Here is a 19142-nt window from a genome sequence, read left to right on the forward strand (position 1 = left end):
ACAGATGTCCTGGAAGCTGTGGAAGGTTTGTTAGATAGACTGCTGTTTGAAGATAGTCCAGACTATCACAAAATCATCAAACCCAGTGGGAAATGGCTGAATGAATGGTCTCCGCGCTGCTTAAGAATGGCTCTGCAGAGATTAGTTGGTGTCCACAAAACTTTTTAATTTTCGGATAGATTAAAAATCCGACAGACCTTGCATTTATATAGCACCTTTCACACAGACCTTGCATTTATATAGCACCTTTCACACTGTCAGGGTGCCTCAAAATTCTTAACAGTCAATCAAGTCTCCAGAGAAAGATTTTAAGTTTCTGAAATAATTTTACCTTTAGGACTTTGCTGCCCAACGTGATCCCTGACTTAATTATTCCATCAGCAACTCCAAGGCTATCAGCATTGATCATGAATGGTGTCACTAACGTAACATATGTCGCTCCTGACCATGGTTTCAGCAAGTTCAAGGCCCAACCTTCACTCTGTCCACCCACATTGTCCAAGATAAAGTCAAACCTGGGTAAAAGGATAAATGAAGATTACATAGATAGTGGAGCACATCTACAGATTCCCAATGATCTGCCTCAGATTTCAAACTTGGCTTGTGAGAAAAGATTTGTTAAAGGCACACCATAGGGGCGGCATGGTGGTTAGCACTGCTGCCTCACAGCACCAGAGACTCGGGTTCAGTTCAGGCCTTCGGTGACTGTGTGGAGCTTGCACGTTCTCCCCATGTCTGCGTGAGTTTCCTCTGGGTCTCCAATTTCCTCCCACAGTCTAAAGATGTCCAGGTTAAGTGGCTTGGCCATGCTAACTTGCCCCAAAGTGTTCCTAAAGTGCAGAAGGCCATTCAGTCCATCGAGTCTGCACCCATCCTCTGAAAGAGCCCACACCCCGCCCTATCCTGTAACCTAACCTGCATATCTTTGGACACTAAGGGACAATTTCTAAAATGGCCAATTCAGCCAACCTGCACATCTTTGGACTGTGGGAAGAAACTTGAGCACCCGAGGGAAACCCACGCAGACACGGGCAGAACGTGTAAACTCCCCACTACATAATCATTTTCTAACTCCCTCCCCAAGACCACCATCCAACTGCATTTTGAACAAGCCTCAAGTCTGTGCCTCTGCTATCAGACTTCATTCAGGATATCCATCTATCTGTGTATGAAGAACCATGGGCGCGATTCTCCCAAAGGGAGACAAAGTCCCGATGCCAGAGTGTTTCACTCCGGCGTCGGAGCCCGCTGCCAGCCCCCTATTCTCCCGCCCCCAGGGGGCTAGGAGCAGGGTCGCGTACTTTACGCGCGCTGGACCTTGGCGCCACGTAAATGATGCGGCCAGCTTCGCGTAAATGAAGTCACCCGCGCACGCACGGTTGCCATCCTCCCCGAGGCCGCCCGCAAGAAGATGGCGGATGGATCTTGCGGGGCGGCGGAGGAAAGGAGGTCCTCCTTTAGAGAGGTCGGCCTGTCGATTGATGGGCCCCGATCGCAGGCCAGACCCCATCGGAGGGCCCCCCCCGGTGAAGGAACTCCACCCCCCCTCCCCCCACAGGCCGCCCTCCCAGCGTTCCCGCACAGTTCCCGCCGGCAGCGACCAGGTGAGGACATGCCGGCGGGAACCTGTCGTGTCGGAGCGGCCGCTCAGCCCAGCCGGGCCGGAGAATAGCGGGGGTACGTTGTGAGTGTCTCGGGCGATTCTCCGGCTGGCGCGGCACATAACTCGACGGGGCCGTTCTCGCCGGTTGGGAGAATGGCGGGACAGCGTCGCGCGATATAATGGCAGGGCCGGCGATTCTCCCAACCGCCGTGGCCTCGGAAAATTGCGCCCCATACATCTATATTGTCATGGGAGTGTCCCTTTCAGAAATGTTTTTGTCTTATCACGTGGCTTCAGTGATGTCATTGTGCGGGTGGAGCTGGGCGCTGGCTCTGAGTTTTTACTTTCGCTTTGAGTTTTTGGAGCTGGTTTGTGTCTCTGTGAGATTTTACTTCCGTTTTCACATTTAGACTTAGACAGAGAAGTATTTTGGCCTGTCTCACTATTTTCAATTTTAAAGAGTTATTTCAAGGAGGAAACCCAATGATTATGGGGTGGGATCTTGTTATTAAATTGGAACATTTAAGGGGGGGAATTCATTAAGGGTTATATATAGATTACTGCAGCTGTGTGGGGTCTTTATGTTTGAGTTGATAAAAATTCTTACTGTGTGTGATTGGACAAATGTTAACTAAATTCGTAGAATAAAGCTTGTTTTTTGATTAAAAGCGCCTAAGAACACTGTTGAATAACACCCGAGGCAGGCTCCTGTGCTCATCTCAGCCACATTCAGTAAACAGTTAGAGGTCAGGTGAACTCCATAATATACGTTGGTGTTTTCTAAACCCTGGCCCAGAACAATATTAAGCCTACATTCTACCACTGAGCCTTTAGCAATTTGTCCTCAACAAAAATAAAAATGTACTCCAAATAAATGTGACAGCAATTTCGGACACCTTCTCCTTTGGTACTTCAGCATTCTAGGCAATCCTAGACAAATGTTCTATCAGCCAGACCCTTTATAGAGTCTGGCTGATAGTTTTGATAACATTTGTGAAACAGCAGCATATTTTGCTCTGCCGCTATTTTAATCATGACATAAGAGAGAGGAGATGAAAAGTGAAGGGCACGGTTATGATTTACTATTCTATCTGCCACCTAGCAAAAATATATCTTCAAAATCTGCAGCCTGCACTAACACCAGCAAAGATGCTGTGCAGACAAGATGTGTATAGGCAGTTGCATGAGACCCATATTTTTGTTTCAGTGGTAAAAGGATATAAATGGTCAGATAGCTTGTTTAATGGATGCTAATAAATACCCAATGGAATGGGTCAGACTGCACACCAAGACCGCTCTTGTGCTGGGACAAATATGATGACTTGTAAGTGAATCCACTTTCAGTAATTGCCTTCTGCCCCCACCCTTCAGAGCAGTGTGTACCATGTCCAAGATGTACTGTTGGGACTCCCAAAAGCTCTTTAGTCAGCACCTTCTAAACCCAAGGCCACTCCCATCTAGAAGGACGAGGGCAGCAGGGACGTGGGAACTCAACCACCTGGAGGTTCCCCCCCCACAAGCCACTGCCACCCTGTCTTGGAAACATATTGTCCTTCCTTCACTGTCGCTGGGTAGAAATCCTGCAATTCTCTCCCTAACGGCACTGTGGGTGCACATACACCACATGGACTGCAGCGGTTCAAGAAGGCAGCTCACCCCCACCTTCTCAAATCAATTAGGGATGGGCAATGAACGCTGGACCAGCCAGTGAAGCCCACATCCCCTGAATGGATAATAAAAAAATAAACCTCAACTAGCTAAGGTGGAATCAAAAGATGGCAAGATGCTGAAGAACTCTTCTCACTTAGGACCAGATGCTTCCAATAGAAGCCTCTTTCACAAGTTTGGGGCCACTCACAGGGAAAACAGTGGGAGTGGGTGGGGTGCAGTACATGGGCCCAACCTCAGAGATGTTCCAGATGAGTCTTGCAATGCAAAACCCATCCTGACTTTGACAGTATGACTGTCGCTGGCTCGGACAGGATGCGATATAGCTATGTCACCATTTCAAAGGTAGCTTTGTGTTTTAATCAATTTGCATTGGGTGAACAAGCTTAAAAAACAAAACACTATCTAAAACCAAACTTATAGCACAGCATTATTTGCAATGAGTACTATAGGAAGAGGGTGATGTCACGTCCCTCAGTCCTTTGCCATACCCCATTCATTACTAAACACTGTATTTCAAAAGAGGGCAATGATGCAGTAACATTAATCCAATGCACTCATTCCAATCTGTGCACTCACTTCCTGCAACTTCATTCTGTACAAACTAATGACTTGAATACATCAGGATCAGCTTTAGGAGACTCTGCTCCTGGTACAGGGTGGTGTCTGATGAGATCATGAATTAAAGAATCAGCCTTCGAGGTCAGCAGAACCAACTCACACACGTCATTCATCGGGATTTGTACCCAATTCACGCTGCCACCGGGCAAGACTCTCGTTGCTGCCAAACATTTACCACAATCTCTTATACAGCGAAAAAAAATCACTTACATTTCCAAATCCTTAAGCTGTTTCTCCAAGCTCTGAGCTTTATAGTTGATGACGAGATCCGCGCCCAAATCTTTTAATAATGAGAAAGCATTCTCGGAGCAGGTGGCAGTCACATGGGCTCCCCAGACTTTCAAAAGCTAAGGGTGGAAAACCCAGCTGTTCAGTGGACAATACTTAACCCGATACAACCAACGTTGCAAAAACAGATTGAGAGATGAGTCAACTAATATTATGATTTAACAGTACATATTTCATATTAAGCTCCAGTGAAATCAGTAATTAGAATTAAACATGGCACAGGCCTTAAGTGGGGGAATTTAAGGTAAGTGTATTGTTATTGGTTAACCGCCATTACATCCCTCGATGGTCAATTAAAGACAAGTAACCTACTGAGCCTCTTCTCAGTTATATCAGGTGTAAGAGCACAGCCACGCAACTCGGGATGTTCAATCCCCACTCTCGGATCAGCTACCTGATGCCTGGGGTACACATCTGCACCCAAGGGCTATGAAAATGGGAGAATCCAGGAGGTCCTGTAGGAGATGCTTGCTGGCGGGCACTGAATCTGCCTCTGTTGGCAGGATCCTTGGGTCAGAATTCCTGTACACACTCACTGGGCCCACGAGCCGGGAAAGGTGACTTGGGCAAGGCGCTAAGGGTTGGCTGATCGTTGTTTGATCGTGCAAGCAAAGGTGAGCAGCTTCAGGGAGAACTTTCATTCGTATAGCACCTCTCTCATCCTCTGGATGTCCCAAAGCACTTCACAGCCAAATAATTACTTATGATGTGTAGTCACTGTTGAAATATAGACACACATGGCAACCAGCTTGTGCACAACAGGATCCCAAATGCAGCAATGAAGTAGATAATCAGATTTTGGGTGAGGGAAAACTCCTTTGCTTTGATTAGTGCCACGGGATGTATTATGTCCAAACGGAATTAGTTTGACATGGCATGGGGTGAAAGAAAAATCAGAACTCAGGCAATGCAGCTTCCCCTCAGTGTGAGCTTAGACTCATGTTCACACTGAACCGAGGCCAATATTAGATAGAAAGTGGAATGTCTCTGAAAGAGGTGCTCATCTTTAGCTACAGCAACCACATTACCGAGAGCCATTAGTGATCCAGCAGCCTTCAAATTTATTTTCTGAAATTGTACTGAGGCCTTCTGTGGGGACAAAGCATCCTTGATGAACATCCAATTTAATGCAGAAAGCAATAGTTGGTTGGTTTGCAACACAAGAATGTTTAGTAATTTAACTGAATTACAATTGAGCCATTTGGAAATTGCTCGCCTGCACACCTAAATTGGTCAGGGCCAGTTACAAGGCCCTGAAGTTGACAGAATAAAGCAAAGTTTGCGTACTATTTTCTATTGACTGACTGTTTTTGGAAAACTTAATTTAAGTTGGTACTACTGAGATTAAGGTGGGGAAAGTCTCTACATTTTTACTAATCAGACCCAATGTGGGCAAATTGCTGGGATTGCTGAGAACGGAGTACTTATCAAACACAAATGGTTTAGAGAAAAGAGCCTTTTTCAATTGTCCCCGATATCAAGGAATTCTCCCCTCAGTGTAATGCAATTTTTTGCAAGAACCACAATCAGCAGAAATAAGATTATGCTAATTGGAACAGCCGCAATGCCGAGACAGAAGGGGCTGGATTCTCCGATTTTGCGGCTAAGTGCCGACGCTGGCGTGGGGACAGTGGCGTATTACGATGCAAAAAAATCGGCGCCAAACCCTCACCGATTCCGCGACCGGTGAGGAGCTAGCAGCAGCGCCGGGTAAAACTCTCGGCTCCCGTGCCAAAAACAGCCGGAGAATGGCCAGGTCCGTGGCCACGCTTGCGCACGGTGACGACTTGCAGCGGTCGCGCCGTACAACATGGCGGCGGCCGCATGCGGACCCAACCTGCCAGATAGTGCCTCCTGGACCCCCCCCCCTCCCCCACTCGCCACCCCCGGACAACCCCCCCCCCCCACCATCTCCCCAGTTCTCGCCGAAACTCCCCCGCCCAGCAGCACGGCTGTCCCCCACGAAAACTGAGAGGTTAACGAAAGCTGAGAGCACAAGTCAACCGCGCCGTCGGGAACTCGGCCCTTCGGGGGCGGAGCTTTGGGGATGGCCTTCAGGTGATGTCCCGAGGCCGTCCCAACGATGTGCAGTGTACTTCCCGATGACACAGTTTTGGAATGGGAGGAGCATCCAAAAACAGGCGAGCCCCCGATTCGGTCGTAATAAGGGATTCTCCTCCCAATCGCCGATTACGATATCGGCGTTGGGCAACGGAGAATCCCGCGCATAGCGTTTGCAGAGGACAGGATGCTGCAGATTAATATATGTACCTTCCAGCAAGTGGAAGTAACAAAAGCATGGGGGTGGGGGGTGGGGTTGAACAACAGTTCCCTATGGCAACTTGTCTCCTTTGAAATTAAACAAAAGCTTGCAGGGCCGGGGGGGTGGGGGGGGGGGGCACCTGTTGTCCGGAGTACTTTCTATGACGACGATGCCTTGACCAATATTTCCACTTGCCAACCAGCCAATCAATCAGTACCCGTTTGTCATGCATTATAAATTGCTTTTCTCTTTGGAACTTGTCACTCTGGAGCCTGCCCTCATGAGCGCAAGACAAAAAAGTTTCAACAGCTTGTTATTTTTTTCATAAATACGGAAGTTCTATCAAGCAATTAAATACGAGAAATGGGAAGAAATGACAGGGCTATGGAAGTGCCTGCACGGGTCAGAAGGGTTAAATGGTCTCTTTCTATGCTGTAATATTCAATGACTCGGTGGTAAGCAGGATGCAGATCGGGTCAGCCATGATCTTATTAGATTAATGGGGAGGCTCGAGGGGCCGAATGGCCTACCCTTCCTCCTTCGTCGCATATTTGTAAAGCTTTAATGTGCACATTTAAATACAAATTAAATGGTAAAATGCTGATCTTGCGTGTGCTCCGTACGGTAACTTTCACAGAAAGTGCTGCAAGGTCAGCAGATGACAGTCATGCTGGGTTGCAACCTCAGAGAGAATTGTGTCCCAGGATGCCTACAGTCACAAAGGTGGATTCCAAGCCAAAGGAGATATTAAAAAGCAGGACCAAAAGATTGGTCCAAGGTGTGGGATTTATAGAAAATCTTCAAGGGGTTTTAAAATGAGAGGGAATTCCACACCTTTGGGCCTCAATGGCTGAATATGCACAGCCACCAAAGGAAAGTTCATAGAGATGGCGACGCACAAGAAATGTCAAAAGACGTCAGCCTGCATGGTTCCCCCTCCTTTTTGTAGATTTTAGTTTAAATTAGCAATAATGTTTTACTAAGTCGGGAAAAAATAAATAATGCTTCCTGGCTCTCCCGAATGAAGTAGTTGTCAACCAGTGTTTGTGCATGAGGGGAGGCCAGCCAAAACCAGCGAGGAAGAGGAAACCGGAGCCAAATAACAAAACAAACTGGTGGGAAAATCGAAAATCGGCAAATACCCTCGTCAAATTAAATAATCATTTGTTGGTGCAACACTGACGTACGTACACACAACGCTTTTTCTTTGGGTTGCTTATACCTGATCAGGAATTGTTTGGCCGGGGAAATTTCCCAAGCACCAATTTGGATTTGGACCCATTAACTTTCTGCAGAATTGGATTGGAAGTGAGACAAGAGTGGGAGGAAAAGAAGACACTTTTAGATCTGATCTGATCCAGAGGCAAATCAGATTTGACAGACAAGACAGTGTCCGTAATTTAACAATTAAAAAAAAAAATCTTCATTGTTTTACAAAAAGAAAACTTGAACTTTCACAGTCACTTGATTATGTTAAAACATGGCAAGACACTTCAGAGGAGCATTATATCATTTATTAACAAACACATCTTCTCTTTACCTGAATAGCAAAGGTACCAATTCCTCCAGATCCCCCAAGGATCAGAACCCTACGAGCAAGAAGCAAAAGAAAATCCAGCATTGTGAAAACCAGTAATCTACACTTCCAACAATTTAGATGCCCGGATATTAGTGGCCTTAGCAAAAAAAAAAATATCAAGTTCAGGGGAATGTTAATGGTTATGTTGGATTCATTCAGTTATTGAATGCTCTTGCTCTTTTTTTATTCATTCATGAGATATGGGTGTCGTTGGCTAGGTCAGCATTTATTGCCCATCCCTAATTTCCCTTCAGAAGGTGGTGCTGAACTGCCTTCTTGAACCATTGCAGTCCCAGAGATGTAGGTAAACCCCCTGTGCTGTTAGGGAGGGAGCTCCAGGATTTTGCCGCAGCGACAGTGACGGAACGGCAATATATTTCCAAGTCAGGATGGAGAGTGGCTTGGTGGGAAGATTCCAAGTGGTTGTGTTGCCAGATATCTGCTGTCCTTGACCTTCTAGATGGTTGTGGTCATGAGTTGGAAGGTGCTGTCTAAGGAACCTTGGTGAGATCCTGCATGGCATCTTGTAGATGGTACGCATGGCTGCCACTTTTCACTGGTGGTGAAGGGTTTGAATGTTTGTGGATGGGCCGCCAATCAAGCGGCTGCTTTGTCTTGGATGGTGTCGAGCTTCTTGACTGTTGTTGGAGCTGCAATCATCCAGGCAAGTGGAGAATATTCCATTAAACACTTGACTTGTGCCTTGCAGATGGTGAACAGTTTTGGGAAGTCAGGAGGTGCGTTACTCACCACAGGATTCTGAAGTTTTGGACCTGTTCTTTTAGCCACAGTATCTATATGGCTAGTCCAGTTCAGGTCTCATCAATAGTAACCTCCAGGATGTTTATATTGAGGGATTCACTGATGGGAAGGTTAAGAGGTGATGGTTTGGCTCTCTCTTGTTAGAGATGGTCATCACGTGAAAATTAAAGCCACAGGAATGTAACATGCCACTTGTTAGCCCAAGCCTGGATATTGCTGCATTTGGACGTGGACTGCTTCACTATCTGAGTCATCGTGAATGGTGCTGAACATTGTGCAATAAACATCCCTACTTCTAACCTTGTGATGGAGGAAAGGCCATTGATAAAGCAACTGAAGTAGTGGGCCGATTTTCCTGCCAAAGGCTTTTTTCAGAGAGATTGAGGGAATGATTACTTTGTTCATATGGGGAGGGAAGGTGGCCAGAGTTAGAAAGGTGAAACTACAGAGGGGAAGGCAGGCAGCGGTTTGGGTCTTCCGAACCTGATGTATTTCTATTGGGCGGAGAATGTGGAGAAGGTGCGGAGCTGGGTCAGGGGGGTTGATTCCCAGTGGGTCAGAATGGAGGAGAGTTTGTGCAGGGGGTCGGGATTGAAAGCACTAGCAACAGCGCCGCTCCCGTTGGCCCTGGGGAAATACTTAGGGAGTCCGGTAATAATAGCTTCATTGAGAATTTGGAGGCAGTGTCGCCAACACTTCGGGTTGGGGGCAGGGTCAAGGGAAATGCCGATTCGGGGGAACCACAGATTTGAGCCAGGGAAGTGGGATGGAAATTTTCAGAAATGGGAGGAGAAGGGGATTAAGACACTAAAAGATTTGTTTCTTAGGGGTCGGTTTACAGGGCTGAAGGAGCTGGAAGCGAAGTTTGGGCTGGAGCAGGGGGAAGTGTTTAGATACATGCAGGTTCGAGATTTTGCCAGAAAGGAGATACAGAGCTTCCCAGACAACTTCCTTACCTTGCAGGTCAGCTGTTAGTTCGGGAGAGAGAGAGAGCCGGGACTTTGGAAACAGCGCGGGAGATTGAAAAAGTGCGGGAGCTGCGAGGCAGAGGGGACAGTTTAAAAGGTCGCGGCGTGGGTGAGGTAAGTACTGCTTAACCACTTCCTTACCTTGCAGGTCAGCTGTTAGTTTCGGAAGATCAGTTTTGGGAGCAGGCCTATTGGCTGACTGTAAATCAGGAAGGATACAAAGGGTGTGGCTGAAGTGCCTTTAGAAACAGAGTGCTGGAGGCAAACAGAGTGTATCTGAGTTTGGGTAAGGCTGAGTGCTGGAGGCAAACAGAGTGTATCTGAGTTTGGGTAAGGCGGAGTTCGGGTAAGAGGTGAGTGAGGGCTGTGTTTTTTTGGAGTTTGGTGTTTGGGGTTGAGTTTCCAAAAAAAAAAAAAATCCAATTAATTAAGTAAATTAATTAACTATTTAAGGGAATTTGGTGCTCATCTTAAGGAGGTGCAGAGAAGCAGACCTGTGAGGGAGTCTCGGGAGCAATTACATCACAGCCAGCAGGTAAGTGATTGGCTTGTGACTGGTAAGTGATTTCTCTCTCTTTGACTTTCTCTTAGCTGTGTAGTGTAGTTCAAATTTAACTTCAGGTTTAAGTCATGGCAGGAGAGCTCAGACCCGTGTCATGCTCTTCTTGAGAGATGTGGCAAGTCAGGGACCCTTCTGGTGTCCCTGACTCCTTCATCTGCAAGAAGTGTGTCCAACTGCAGCTCCTGTTAGACCGCTTGACGGCTCTGGAGCTGCGGATGGACTCACTTTGGAGCATCCGCGATGCTGAGGAAGTTGTGGATAGCACATTCAGTGAGTTGGTCACACCGCAGATTAAAATTACTGAGGCAGATAAGGAATGGGTGACCAACAGACAGAGGAAGAGTAGGAAGGCAGTGCAGGGATCCCCTGCGGTCATCTCCCTCCAAAACAGATTTACCGTTTTGGAAACTGTTGGGGGAGATGGCTCACCAGGGGAAGGTGGCAGCAGCCAGGTTCATGGCACCGTGGCTGGCTCTGCTGCACAGAAGGGCGGGAAAAAGAGTGGCAGAGCTATAGTGATAGGGGATTCAATTGTAAGGGGAATAGACAGGCGTTTCTGCGGACGCAAACGAGAATCCAGGTTGGTATGTTGCCTCCCTGGTGCAAGGGTCAAGGATGTCTTGGAGCGGCTGCAGGGCATTCTGGAGGGGGAGGGTGAACAGCCAGCTGTCGTGGTGCATATAGGCACCAACGATAAAGGTAAAAAACGGGATGAGGTCCTACAAGCTGAATTTAGGGAGTTAGGAGTTAAACTAAAAAGTAGGACCTCAAAGGTAGTAATCTCAGGATTGCTACCAGTGCCACGTGATAGTCAGAGTAGGAATGACAGGATAGCTAGGATGAATACGTGGCTTGAGAGATGGTGCAAGAGGGAGGGTTTCAAATTCCTGGGACACTGGGACCGGTTCTAGGGGAGGTGGGACCTGTACAAATCGGACGGTCTGCATCTGGGTGGGACCGGAACCAATGTTCTTGGGGGTGTGTTTGCTAGTGCAGTTGGGTAGGGTTTAAACTAATGTGGCAGGGGGATGGGAACCGATGTAGGAAGTCAGTGGGGACAGAAACAAAAGGCAGGAAGGGAGAGTGTGTAAAGCATGACCAGAGAAAGCAGGGCAGAGAGCAAGGAAAGTCTACATTAAACTGCATTTATTTCAATGCAAGGGGCCTGACGGGCAAAGCGGATGAACTCAGGGCATGGACGGGCACATGGGACTGGGATATTATAGCTATGACTGAAACATGGCTAAGGGAGGGGCAGGACTGGCAGCTCAATGTTCCGGGGTACAGATGCTATAGAAAGGATAGAACAGGAGGTAAGAGAGGAGGGGGAGTGGCGTTTTTGATTAGGGAGAACATCACGGCAGTACTTAGAGGGGATATATCCGAGGGTTCGCCCACTGAGTCTATATGGGTGGAACTGAAAAATAAGAAGGGAGAGATCACCTTGGTAGGACTGTACTACAGGCCCCCAAATAGTCAGCGGGAAATTGAGGAGCAAATATGTAAGGAGATTACAGATAGCTGCAAGAATAATAGGGTGGTAGTAGTAGGGGACTTTAACTTTCCCAACATTGACTGGGACAGCCAGAGCATTAGGGGCTTGGATGGAGGGAAATTTGTTGAGTGTATTCAGGAGGAATTTCTCATTCAGTATGTGGATGGACCGACTAGAGAGGGGGCAAAACTTGACCTCGTCTTGGGAAATAAGGAAGGGCAAGTGACAGAAGTGCTAGTGAGGGATCACTTTGGGACAAGTGACTATAACTCCATTAGTTTTAAGATAGCCATGGAGAATGATAGGTCTGGCCCAAGAGTTAAAATTCTTAATTGGGGCAAGGCCAATTTTGATGGTATCAGACAGGAACTTTCAGAGGTAGATTGGGGGAGACTGTTGGCAGGCAAAGGGACGGCTGGTAAATGGGAGGCTTTTAAAAATGTGTTAACCAGGGTGCAGGGTAAGCACATTCCCTTTAGAGTGAAGGGCAAGGCTGGTAGAAGTCGGGAACCCTGAATAAATCGAGATATTGAGACTCTGGTCAAAAAGAAGAAAGAAAATGAAATTAGAAAATAGAAAATACAGCACAGAACAGGCCCTTCAGCCCACGATGTTGTGCCGAACCTTTGTCCTAGATTAATCATAGATTATCATTGAATTTACAGTGCAGAAGGAGGCCATTCGGCCCTTTGAGTCTGCACCGGCTCTTGGAAAGAGCACCCTACCCAAACTCAACACCTCCACCCAACACCAAGGGCAATTTGGACATTAAGGGCAATTTATCATTGGCCAATTCACCTAACCCGCACATCTATGGACTGTGGGAGGAAACCGGAGCACCCGGAGGAAACCCACGCAGACACGGGGAGGACGTGCAGACTCCGCACAGACAGTGACCCAAGCCGGAATCGAACCTGGGACCCTGGAGCTGTGAAGCAATTGTGCTATCCACAATGCTACCGTGCTGCCCTTGTGAACAAATAAATCTACACTATATCATTTTACCGTAATCCATGTACCTATCCAATAGCTGCTTGAAGGTCCCTAATGTTTCCGACTCAACTACTTCCACAGGCAGTGCATTCCATGCCCCCACTACTCTCTGGGTAAAGAACCTACCTCTGATATCCCTCCTATATCTTCCACCTTTCATCTTAAATTTATGTCCCCTTGTAATGGTTTGTTCCACCCGGGGAAAAAAGTCTCTGACTGTCTACTCTATCTATTCCCCTGATCATCTTATAAACCTCTATCAAGTAGCCCCTCATCCTTCTCCGTTCTAATGAGAAAAGGCCTAGCACCCTCAACCTTTCCTCGTAAGACCTACTCTCCATTCCAGGCAACATCCTGGTAAATCTTCTTTGCACCTTTTCCAAAGCTTCCACATCCTTCCTAAAATGAGGCAACCAGAACTGTACACAGTACTCCAAATGTGGCCTTACCAAAGTTTTGTACAGCTGCATCATCACCTCACGGCTCTTAAATTCAATCCCTCTGTTAATGAACGCGAGCACACCATAGGCCTTCTTCACAACTCTATCCACTTGAGTGGCAACTTTCAAAGATGTATGAACATAGACCCCAAGATCTCTCTGCTCCTCCACATTGCCAAGAACTCTACCGTTAACCCTGTATTCCGCATTCATATTTGTCCTTCCAAAATGGACAACCTCACACTTTTCAGGGTTAAACTCCATCTGCCACTTCTCAGCCCAGCTCTGCATCCTATCTATGTCTCTTTGCAGCCGACAACAGCCCTCCTTACTATCCACAACTCCACCAATCTTCGTATCGTCTGCAAATTTACTGACCCACCCTTCAGCTCCCTCATCCAAGTCATTAATGAAAATCACAAACAGCAGAGGACCCAGAACTGATCCCTGCGGTATGCCACTGGTAACTGGGATCCAGGCTGAATATTTGCCATCCACCACCACTCTCTGACTTCTATCGGTTAGCCAGTTCGTTATCCAACTGGCCAAATTTCCCACTATCCCATGCCTCCTTACTTTCTGCATAAGCCTACCATGGGGAACTTTATCAAATGCCTTACTAAAATCCATGTACACTACATCCACTGCTTTACCTTCATCCACATGCTTGGTCACCTCCTCAAAGAATTCAATAAGATTTGTAAGGCAAGACCTACCCCTCACAAATCCGTGCTGACTATCCCTAATCAAGCAGTGTCTTTCCAGATGCTCAGAAATCCTATCCTTCAGTACCCTTTCCATTACTTTGCCTACCACCGAAGTAAGACTAACTGGCCTGTAATTCCCAGGGTTATCCCTAGTCCCTTTTTTGAATAGGGGCACGACATTCGCCACTCTCCAATCCCCTGGTACCACCCCTGTTGACAGTGAGGACGAAAAGATCATTGCCAACGGCTCTGCAATTTCATCTCTTGCTTCCCATAGAATCCTTGGATATATCCTGTCAGGCCCGGGGGACTTGTCTATCCTCAAGTTTTTCAAAATGCCCAACACATCTTCCTTCCTAACAAGTATTTCCTCGAGCTTACCAATCTGTTTCACACTGTCCTCTCCAACAATATCGCCCCTCTCATTTGTAAATACAGAAGAAAAGTACTCGTTCAAGACCTCTCCTATCTCTTCAGACTCAATACACAATCTCCCGCTACTGTCCTTGATCGGACCTACCCTCGCTCTAGTCATTCTCATATTTCTCACATATGTGTAAAAGGCTTTGGGGTTTTCCTTGATCCTTCCCGCCAAAGATTGTTCATGCCCTCTCTTAGCTCTCCTAATCCCTTTCTTCAGTTCCCTCCTGGCTATCTTGTATCCCTCCAATGCCCTGTCTGAACCTTGTTTCCTCAGCCTTACATAAGTCACCTTTTTCCTCTTAACAAGACATTCAACCTCTCTTGTCAACCATGGTTCCCTCACTCGACCATCTCTTCCCTGCCTGACAGGGACATACATATCAAGGACACGTAGCACCTGTTCCTTGAACAAGTTCCACATTTCACTTGTGTCCTTCCCTGCCAGCCTATGTTCCCAACTTATGCACTTCAATTCTTGTCTGACAACATCGTATTTACCCTTCCCCCAATTGTAAACCTTGCCCTGTTGCACGTACCTATCCCTCTCCATTACTAAAGTGAAAGTCACAGAATTGTGGTCACTATCTCCAAAATGCTCCCCCACTAACAAATCTATCACTTGCCCTGGCTCATTACCCAGTACTAAATCCAATATTGCCCCTCCTCTGGTCGGACAATCTACATACTGTGTTAGAAAAGCTTCCTGGACACACTGCACAAACACCACCCCATCCAAACTATTTGATCTAAAGAGTTTCCACTCAATATTTGGGAAGTTAAAGTCGCCCATGACTACTACCCTATGACTTCTGCACCTTTCCAAAATCTGTTTCCCAATCTGTTCCTCCACATCTCTGCTACTATTGGGGGGCCTATAGAAAACTCCTAACAAGGTGACTGCTCCTTTCCTATTTCTGACTTCAAGCCATACTAACTCAGTAGGCTGATACTCCTCGAACTGCCTTTCTGCAGCTGTCATACTATCTCTAATTAATAATGCCATCCCCCCACCTCTTTTACCACCCTCCCTAATCTTATTGAAACATCTATAACCAGGGACCTCCAACAACCATTTCTGCCCCTCTTCTATCCAAGTTTCCGTGATGGCCACCACATCGTAGTCCCAAGTACCGATCCATGCCTTAAGTTCACCCAAGAAGGAGGCATATGACGTACATAAGCAACTGGGATCAAGTGGATCCCTTGAAGAGTATAGAGATTGTCGAAGTAGAGTTAAGAGGGAAATCAGGAGGGCAAAAAGGGGACATGAAATTGCTTTGGCAAATAATGCAAGGGAGAATCCAAAGAGATTCTACAGATACATAAAGGGGAAAAGAGTAACTATGGACAGAGTAGGGCCTCTTAAGGATCAACAAGGACATCTATGTACAGAGCCACAAGAGTTGGGTGAGATCCTGAATGAATATTTCTCATCGGTATTCACGGTGGAGAAAGGCATGGATGTTAGGAAACTAAGAGAAATAAATAGTGATGTCTTGAGAAGTGTGCATATTACAGAGGAGGAGGTGCTGGAAGTCTTAAAGTGCATCAAGGTAGATAAATCCCTGGGACCTGATGAAATGTATCCCAGGATGTTGTGGGAGGCTAGGGAGGAAATTGCGAGTCCCCTAACAGAGATATTTGAATCATCGGCAGCCACAGGTGAGGTGCCTGAAGATTGGAGAGTGGCGAATGTTGCACCCTTGTTTAAGAAGGGCAGCAGGGAAAAGCCTGGGAACTACAGACCGGTGAGCCTAACGTCTGTAGTAGGTAAGTTGCTAGAAGGTATTCTGAGAGACAGGATCTACAAGCATTTAGAGAGGCAAGGACTGATTCGGGGCAGTCAGCATGGCTTTGTGCGTGGAAAATCATGTCTCACAAATTTGATTGAGTTTTTTGAGGGGGTGACCAAGAAGGTAGATGAGGGCAGTGCAGTAGACGTTGTCTACATGGACTTTAGCAAAGCCTTTGACAAAGTACCGCATGGTAGGTTGTTGCAGAAGGTTAAAGCTCACGGGATCCAGGGTGAGGTTGCCAATTGGATTCAAAATTGGCTGGACGACAGAAGGTGGTTGTAGAGGGTTGTTTTTCAAACTGGAGGCCTGTGACCAGTAGTGTGCCTCAGGGATCGGTGCTGGGTCCACTGTTATTTGTGATTTAAATTAATGATTTGGATGAGAATTTAGGAGGCATGCTTAGTAAGTTTGCAGATGACACCAAGATTGGTGGCACAGTGGATAGTGAAGAAGGTTATCTAGGATTGCAACGGGATCTTGATTAATTAGGCCAGTGGGCCGACGAATGGCAGATGGAGTTTAATTTAGATAAATGTGAGGTGATGCATTTTGGCAGATCGAATCAGGCCAGGACCTACTCAGTTAATGGTATGGCGTTGGGGAGAGTTATAGAACAAAGAGATCTAGGAGTACAGGTTCATAGCTCCTTGAAGGTGGAGTCGCAGGTGGACAGGGTGGTGAAGAAGGCATTCGGCATGCTTGGTTTCATTGGTCAGAACATTGAATACAGGAGTTGGGACGTATTGTTGAAGTTGTACAAGACATCGGTACGGCCACACTTGGAATACTGTGTGCAGTTCTGGTCACCCTATTATAGAAACGATATTATTAAACTAGAAAGAGTGCAGAAAAGATTTACTAGGATGTTGCCGGGACTTGATGGTTTGAGTTATAAGGAGAGGCTGGATAGACTGGGACTTTTTTCCCTGGAGCGTAGGAGGCTTAGGGGTGATCTTATAGAGGTCTATAAAATAATGAGGGGCATAAATAAGGTAGATAGTCAACATCTTTTCCCAAAGGTAGGGGAGTCTAAAACTAGAGGGCATAGGTTTAAGGTGGGAGGGGAGAGATTCAAAAGGGCCCAGAGGGGTAATTTCTTCACTCAGAGGGTAGTGAGTGTCTGGAATGGGCTGCCAGAGGTAGCAGTAGAGGCGGGTACAATTGTGTCTTTTAAAAAGCATTTAGATAGTTACATGGGTAAGATGGGTATAGAGGGTTATGGGCCAAGTGCGGGCAACTGGGACTAGCTTAATGGTAAAAACTGGGCGGCATGGACTGGTTGGGCCGAAGGGCCTGTTTCCATGCTGTAAACTTCTATGATTCTATGATAACCGGCCTCCACATTGCTGGAGGAGGTGCTGACGACAGGGGGACTGGAGAAGGAGGTAGTGCCGGCGGTTTACGGAGCTATTTTTTAAGAGGAGAAGGCACCACTGGAAGGGATCAAAGCAAAGTGGGAGGAAGAGTTCGGAGAGGATGTGGAGGAGGGGTTCTGGTGTGAGGTGCCCCGGAGAGTGAATGCCTCCACCTTGTGCACGAGGTTGGGGGCTGATACAGCTGAAGGTGGTACACAGAGCACACCTCACGAGGGCGAGGATGAGCCGATTCTTTGAAGGAGTAGAAGTGTGATCGTTGCCGAGGATAACTGGAAGGAGGTTTTTAGGATAATTTCTAAAGTGGTGCACGTGAAACTGGACCCGGGCCCCTGGGTGGCCATATTCGGGGTGTCGGACCAGCCGGGGTTGGAAACGGGTGCGGACGCAGATGTTGTAGCCTTCGCCTCGTTGATCGCCCGAAGGTGGATCCTGATAGGTTGGAGAGCAGCCTCTCCACCCTGTGCCCTGGCGTGGCGGGGACCTGCTGGAATTCTTGACTCTTGAGAAGGTTAAGTTTGAACTGAGGGGAAGGATGGAGGGGTTCTACAATTCATGGGCATTATTCATCATGCACTTTCAAGAACTGGACAACATCGAACATTAGTTGGGGGGGGGGGGGGGGGGGGGGCATGGTGTGTGTTAATGGTGACTATGGGTGATTCCCGATTCCTTTTTGTCATTTGTTTGTGTGAACGTGCGGGCTAATGTTTGGGGTTTGGTGGGAGGATGGGATCGTTGTTATTGATATGGGGATTGACATATTTGTTACTGGTTATTGTTTATTGTTGGTGGGTGTAAATTTGGGTGAAAAAGGAGACTAAAAATATTTTTCAAAAAAGATAAAGCAACTTGGGTCTACGGCACGACCCTGAGATGTCCTGGGACTGAGATGATTGACCTCCAACCACCATATCCATCTTCCTTTGTGCCAGGTATGACTCCAACTAGCAGAGGGTTTTCAACATGATTCCCATTGACTCCAGTTTTACAAGGGCTTTTGGACCTCATACCATGAGACTGCATGGGGTCCGGAGTCAATGTTGAGGACTCCCGGGGCAATTCTCGCCCAACTATACACTTGTTGCTACCTCGGCTGGATATGTCCTGTTCCACAGGCAGGAATGGTGATGGTGGTATCTGGGACATTGTCTGTAAGAGTATGACTATGTCAGTCTGTTGATTGACTAGCATGTTACACAGCTCTCCCAACTTTGGCGCACACAGTCCCAGATGTTAGTCAGGAGGACTTTGCACAGGTCAACAGGGCTGTCGTTTCCGGTGCCCAAAACGATGTCTGGTTACATGACTTTTCGGCTTTTTAGCGGGCATTTATGTGCCGACCATATTGCTGTGGATCTGGAGTCACATGAAAGTAGATTTGCTCCCCTAAAGGACTTTTGAATTCAGATTTCACCATCTTCTGTGGTGGGATTTGAACCCGAGTCCCCAAAGCATTACCCTGGGTCTCTGGACTACTAGTCCAGTAACAATACGACTATGCCACCACCTCTTCTTATAGAGGAATCATAGCACCACAAAATACCATCCCCATCCATCCGAAATTACAAGAGAAATAATTATATAATGATGGATCTGAA

The 19142-nt window shown here is 47.0% G+C and overlaps 1 protein-coding gene across 3 annotated transcripts in view; it reads right to left on the reverse strand.

Moving 5' to 3' along the window:
* rtn4ip1 (reticulon 4 interacting protein 1) overlaps positions 1-19142 on the reverse strand; it is a 98240-nt gene that overhangs the window by 50964 nt on the left and 28134 nt on the right. For all 3 annotated transcript variants that reach the window (XM_072499925.1, XM_072499923.1, XM_072499924.1), the window contains exons 5-7: positions 7984-8032; positions 4103-4239; positions 332-515 (exon numbers count right to left, since the gene is read on the reverse strand). In XM_072499925.1, the coding sequence (XP_072356026.1) occupies positions 332-515; positions 4103-4239; positions 7984-8032 (370 nt within the window). The remainder of the gene's footprint in view (positions 1-331; positions 516-4102; positions 4240-7983; positions 8033-19142) is intronic.

The sequence above is a fragment of the Scyliorhinus torazame genome, chromosome 4, assembly GCF_047496885.1.
Source record: "Scyliorhinus torazame isolate Kashiwa2021f chromosome 4, sScyTor2.1, whole genome shotgun sequence".
In the NCBI taxonomy this organism is placed as follows: domain Eukaryota; kingdom Metazoa; phylum Chordata; class Chondrichthyes; order Carcharhiniformes; family Scyliorhinidae; genus Scyliorhinus; species Scyliorhinus torazame.